At 35.2% G+C, this 5,965-nt stretch overlaps 1 protein-coding gene across 1 annotated transcript; it reads left to right on the top strand.

The window, feature by feature from the left end:
• On the top strand, positions 1 to 1,119 carry uts2r5 (urotensin-2 receptor 5). Its single transcript, XM_067365175.1, has one exon. The coding sequence runs from the start codon at positions 1 to 3 to the stop codon at positions 1,117 to 1,119; it is 1,119 nt and encodes a 372-aa protein (XP_067221276.1).
• Positions 1,120 to 5,965: the final 4,846 nt, after the last annotated feature.

Here is a 5,965-nt window from a genome sequence, read left to right as displayed (position 1 = left end):
ATGGAATCAGATGGTGTGAGGAATCAGGTGAACATCTCAGCTGCTTTTGCCAACATATCACCAACAATAGCAGGACCCGGCCGGCACGCGCCCGCGTCCTCTTACGATATGCTAATAACATCCATACTCGGCACAATTTTGACCCTTATGTGTTTGGTTGGCGTTGTTGGAAACGTTTACACTCTGGTTATTATGAACACCTCTGTGCGCGTAACTGGATCGATGTATGTCTACATTGTGAACTTGGCTCTGGCGGATCTGCTCTACCTCTCCACCATCCCGTTCGTGGTTTGGACGTATTTTGCGAAGGACTGGTACTTTGGCGACATCGGGTGCCGCGTCCTGTTCAGCCTGGATTTCGTCACCATGCACGCGAGCATCTTCATCTTGACCGTCATGTGCACGGAGCGCTATCTGGCTGTCGTGAACCCGCTAGACACCTTCGGCCGGTCCCGGCGCTATAGGCGCGCGGTCACCTGCCTCGTGTGGCTCTTTTCTTTCATCCTGGCTCTACCAACCATGATCATGATCGACCTCAAGAAAGACGTACAGAATGGAGTAGAGAAGCGCATGTGCCACCCGACCTGGCAGTTGACCGCGTACAGGGTGTATCTGACCGTTCTGTTCAACACCTGCATCTTGGCTCCAGGGTTAATCATCGGTTATCTCTATCTGAAGTTAGCCCGCACCTACTGGCTATCGCAAACCTCTGTATTCCCATCCAGAGACATGAAGAAGTGTCCTAAACAAAAGGTGTTATATATGATCTTCAGTATAGTTCTGACCTATTGGGCGTGTTTCTTGCCCTTCTGGTTGTGGCAGTTGCTCAGCATCTATTATTACGCGCACGGGAGGCTCTCGAGCAGCACGGTGGTGTACATTAACTTTGTCGTGACTTGTTTGGCGTACAGTAACAGTTGTATCAACCCTTTCTTGTACACTTTATTAACGAGGAATTATCAGGAATATGTGCGAGACAGACAAAAAAACAGCACAAAGTTTAAGAAGAGGTTCAGACTGTCATCTCAAAGGTCTGTGTCTTCTGGGAGTCAACAGTTCTCGAATACTTTGACCAATACGCACGCTAATGACATTCTGGATGCTTATAGCAAATTGTGAAAGGAAGGATTTTAGGGGCCGCTCATTTCCCCCTACATTTACTTACATAACCAAACAAACAGATCAGATAACTACAGCAAAATACAATATTTGTATATTGTTTGAATCTATACAAACAAAATAACATCAGTATCAATTATTCTTATCTTTTTTTAAAAGAAAGAAAGAAAGAAATAGACCATCTTCCTTGGCTACAGCCCTATCCCAGATAACATTAGTTGGTTTCCAGAACATTGTGCTAATGTTGGTTTTTGGTTCCCAGAACGTTCTCATTCAGAACATACATTTTTAAAATCCTAAAACATGCATTAGCTAGGAAAGCTTTCTTTTAATATATAGAATGATCTTTTGTTCTAAAATAATTATGAGGGAACATTCTGTAAATGTTATTTTTATGGTTATAAAAATATAACCATTTGAGCATTCAGGTTGTCTCAAAAGTTGCTAGACGGGAAGCTTTCATATAAAAGCCACAATAAACAGATCATTTCTGCAGAGATTAATAATTTTATCATAAACATAATTAAGATGAATGTTAACATTTTGCACTATTTCTTCTTCATGCTAGAGAGATTGCTGACCAAATATGTGTATTAGTAATAAATGGTGACGTGGTTGTGAACTAAAGGACCATAATACAGGGTGTTTCATTGTTAGATTATTATGTGGAAAATGTGTGCAATTCATAAATAAAGAGGTTCATGTGCAATAGTAGGTTATGTGTTAAGCTTGATTTTTCTTTAGTTTCTGTTTATTTAAAATCACACATGACCTTCAATATCGTTTGTATTATATTTGGGTAATACTTTACAATAAGGTTCGTTAGTTAACATGAACTAATAATGAACTGCACTTCTACAGCATTTATTAATCTTTGTTAATTTCAACATTTACTAATACATTATTAAAATCTTGTTAACATTAGTAAATGCACTGTGAACTAACATGAACAAACAATGAACAACTGTATTTTCATTAACTAATGTTAACGAAGATTAGTAAATAAGGTAACAAATGTATTGATCATGGTTAGTTCATGTTAGTTTATACATAATGAACCTTATTGTAAAGTGTTACCTATGCTTTGTTATAAAAAGGCTAAAATATTTTGTACTTGAGTACTTTATATTGTTATTTTAAAACATTTTGTCAGTTGTGATTTTTTTTATAGCCGCCTGCTATTTATGCAAGAGAAAGCTGATTATGTGCTTGAAATGCTCATAATGTATGTGACCAGACCTGGAAATATGTCCACATAAATAGCGCAGCCTACAGTCTTACCATATGTGACAATGTCTCACTTTATTTTTCTAAGCACTAATGCCTGCAATATTATCAATGCATCACGTCCTTATATGGCTATTTTGTGTTCTGTTTTACTGAACTGATTTGAAAACATGAAAGACTTTTTCGCTTGATTTTATTATTTGTATGTTTCCTCTTAAGTTCATTTTTCTCCTTGTTTGTGGAAATAAACTTAAAGCCACACTCAAGGATTTCCATAGCAGTGAATGAGGTATTGTATTCATGGCCTGAGTAAACTTTGCTTAAGTGCTGAGCAGTGAGCTGTGAAATCAGCTTCACACCACCAATAAACAAATGCTCACAGTCACTTCAGGCTGTTTTCCATAAAGAGGTTAGTACATTGTTAAGTGTCCAGTAGTCTATTGGACACTCACTGGTCTATATAGACTCTTTTTCCAAATCATTTTTTGAATTCTCGAAATGGTCGAGTGGTACTGAAGCCAAGCGCTTATACTGTTCACCTGCACACGCTGTACTGGCTGAGTTGAAAAATTTAAACCATATATTTGGCTACTGTTATCCTGCTGGTCAATACTTTTTGGACTTCTTCCCGACTCTCCTTCAGTTGTGCAATGAAGTAATAAATGTCACCACATGGCTACTATTCAGGGAATCTGTGCTTCGGTAAACAATTTATATCTCATATACCAAACAACATATTTCCTACAGAAATATTTTAGTGGTAACACTTTACAATAAGGATTCATTACACATTAGTTAACTACTTTAGTTAACATGCATTTTGTTGTTGTTAAAAAAAAAAACTTAGATAATTTATGTGGTTCAGATAATGTACTATTTTGAGTTTCTATTGATTAAAGCAATCTCCTTCATTGTATTAACTCAAATTTGTAATTTTAATGAATTTAAAATTTTAAGGCAGGTTACTTACCTTTTTTTTAGGTTTTTTTTTTTTTTTTACAGTGTGGTAGTTAATACATTAATGTTATGAGACATTATTGTAAAGTGTTTAGCTTACATTTAAAGCTGCATCAAAAAGTAGAAATGACACCAAAAGTCTTGAAGTTTTTGTATTCTGTGAAACATTTTTACGAAAAAGATATTATAAAATGAAAGAAAGACATCTGTAAATGTAATGAAAAATCTAATAATATCATGAAGAGGGATTTTTTAAGTTCTATTAATGAGTTTTTTTTAATACTGAGCAACATTAAAATAATAAATTAAAAGATCCTTTTGGAGTTTTATTTAACATTACATACATTTTAAAACTTAAATTTTAACAATAACAAACCAAACAAATAAAGTTATAAAAATTATGGATTAATCAATGAACATATTTGAATCATTGAAGGCAGCAATTTTCTGTAACAAACTGACTTCTCTGAAGTCTGAAATCTTTTTTAAACAGCAAAGCCATGAATGGAGGTGTTCAATTAAAAGTGAACATTCACAAGCTCTTGAACATTATGATTATTAAAGCTATTTCTATATTTTGGACAGAAAAACTCTAAAATCGAGCAAATCTTTTTTATTTCTTATTTTGACAAACAAAATTTAGGAGATCCCATCTGCAAGTAAATACATCTGTTGGAGAGTTTTTAGTGGCTTGGCAGTCATAATCGCAGGTTTCTGATTTCATTGATTGACATTTCAATAGATTCTCCTGCTATGAAGCTGTTAATGTCTGAATTTGACTGATGACTGAGTGGGTGAAGCCATCTTTTTATGAGAGTTTTTTTCTGACTGTTATGAATAGCTGATATAATAATTTGCCAATGAACCATTCGTTCTGGAACAAAAACATGTTTTTTAATGAGGATACAAAAGCTTTGAGAGTTTGGCACATTAGTTGAAGCCCACAGGTGCTACATTCCTCTCTTTGAGTTGGAGAAGCAACAACTGAGGTGGCAGTTTACATTGGTAAGGTCCCATGTTTAGATTTCAAGTTCATTCTTCCATATGGCGCCAGCCACGGCCATCCGATGCATGCTTTTCAACTTACACTGACCTACTTTGAAATGTCTTCATCATTTCAGTCATCTTTTGCAGCAGAGCCTGTTGCATCCTAAGGGAGTCTGAGCATAATTGCCCTCTGTTCATCTCTCCCAGGGAAAGCATATTTTCGTAAAGTATGGTCACTTTGTTTGACTTGGATCTGTGCCACTCAGACTCACTTTGTTGGAGAGGCTAATGGGTAATTGCTTTCTTAGTCTTTGGACACAGTTCATGCTGAATTTTTGGTCAGAATATTAAGATATGAGACCAAGTGCATCATTGTTATTGCATCATTGTCTATCTACAGGGTTGGGCAAAAATACATCAAAATGTATTTTAAAATAAAATACCAAATAACCTTCATTTTAAGTGTATCAAAATAAACTATAAAATACAGCCGCCACACCGTGTTTCAAAATAAACTACTGTATTTTTGTGTTTTAAAAATACTAAAAAAAATACTTTTACAAAGGAGCATGAAATTTAATCGCAAACCTTCCATCAGTTAGTCTATCTGATCTACACCTTCACCATTACACTAACTCAGTTGAGTAAATAAACGATGTTTGATAGTTTTTCTCTGCCTGAGTCATGCAATAAATCTGACATATGCAACCAGTTAACAGCACAATATGTACAGTAAGATTTTTGGATTAAAATATCCATAAACAACTAGAACAATGCTATATGTTTTGTTGACTTGTGTACTTACATTATCCTAAATGTTTCCAAGAATGTTTAAATCCAGAGAAATAAGCAATTTTAACCAGGACACGGGCTGTGTGTCGCCTATCAATGACATCATACCAGCGTTACCCTCAATTTCTGGTTTCATTTAGTAGAAACCATGGAAACACCAAAGACGCTTTATATTCCTCATCTGTCTAATATAACATATTATATGTAATATATTATATGTTTTATTAGACAGATGACGAACTGTTTGGATTCATTCATTGACAGAAAACTAATCATATTATATAGCTAGCTTCTTGTTTGAATCTCATTTTCTTGATTTACCGCGAATACCGTGTTTTACCATAACTAATATCGATCTAGCTTACTGCAGTGTGCAACAAGTGTCTCATAGTAGCTGCCGAGTGAACGCAGAGTAGCATCATGACTTTCACCACAAATATGATAAACAGCGCTGCGTTACCCCACATATGCTAGACCGGCGACTGTGGCATAATAAAAGTTCCACTGCTCTCAAGACGTGTGTCACGTTCGTTCCAGTGGCTCGTTTCAGCTCCAACATCACTTGGCCCTGCTCTATCTATCTATCTATCTATCTATCTATCTATCTATCTATCTATCTATCTATCTATCTATCTATCTATCTATCTATCTATCTATCTATCTATCTATCTATCTATCTATCTATCTATCTATCTATCTATCTATCTATCTATCTATCTATCCTTCTGTCTATCTGTCTGTCTATCTGTTTATCGTTCTATCAATAATTTTATCTATCTATCTATCTATCTATCTATCTATCTATCTATCTATCTATCTATCTATCTATCTATCTATCTATCTATCTATCTATCTATCTATCTATCTATCTGTCTGTCTGTCT

This window comes from Chanodichthys erythropterus, chromosome 3 (genome assembly GCF_024489055.1).
Source record: "Chanodichthys erythropterus isolate Z2021 chromosome 3, ASM2448905v1, whole genome shotgun sequence".
NCBI classification, from domain to species: Eukaryota; Metazoa; Chordata; class Actinopteri; order Cypriniformes; family Xenocyprididae; genus Chanodichthys; species Chanodichthys erythropterus.
The sequence above is the reverse complement of the archived record's forward strand: the minus strand, read 5'-3'. Positions and strand labels throughout refer to the sequence as shown.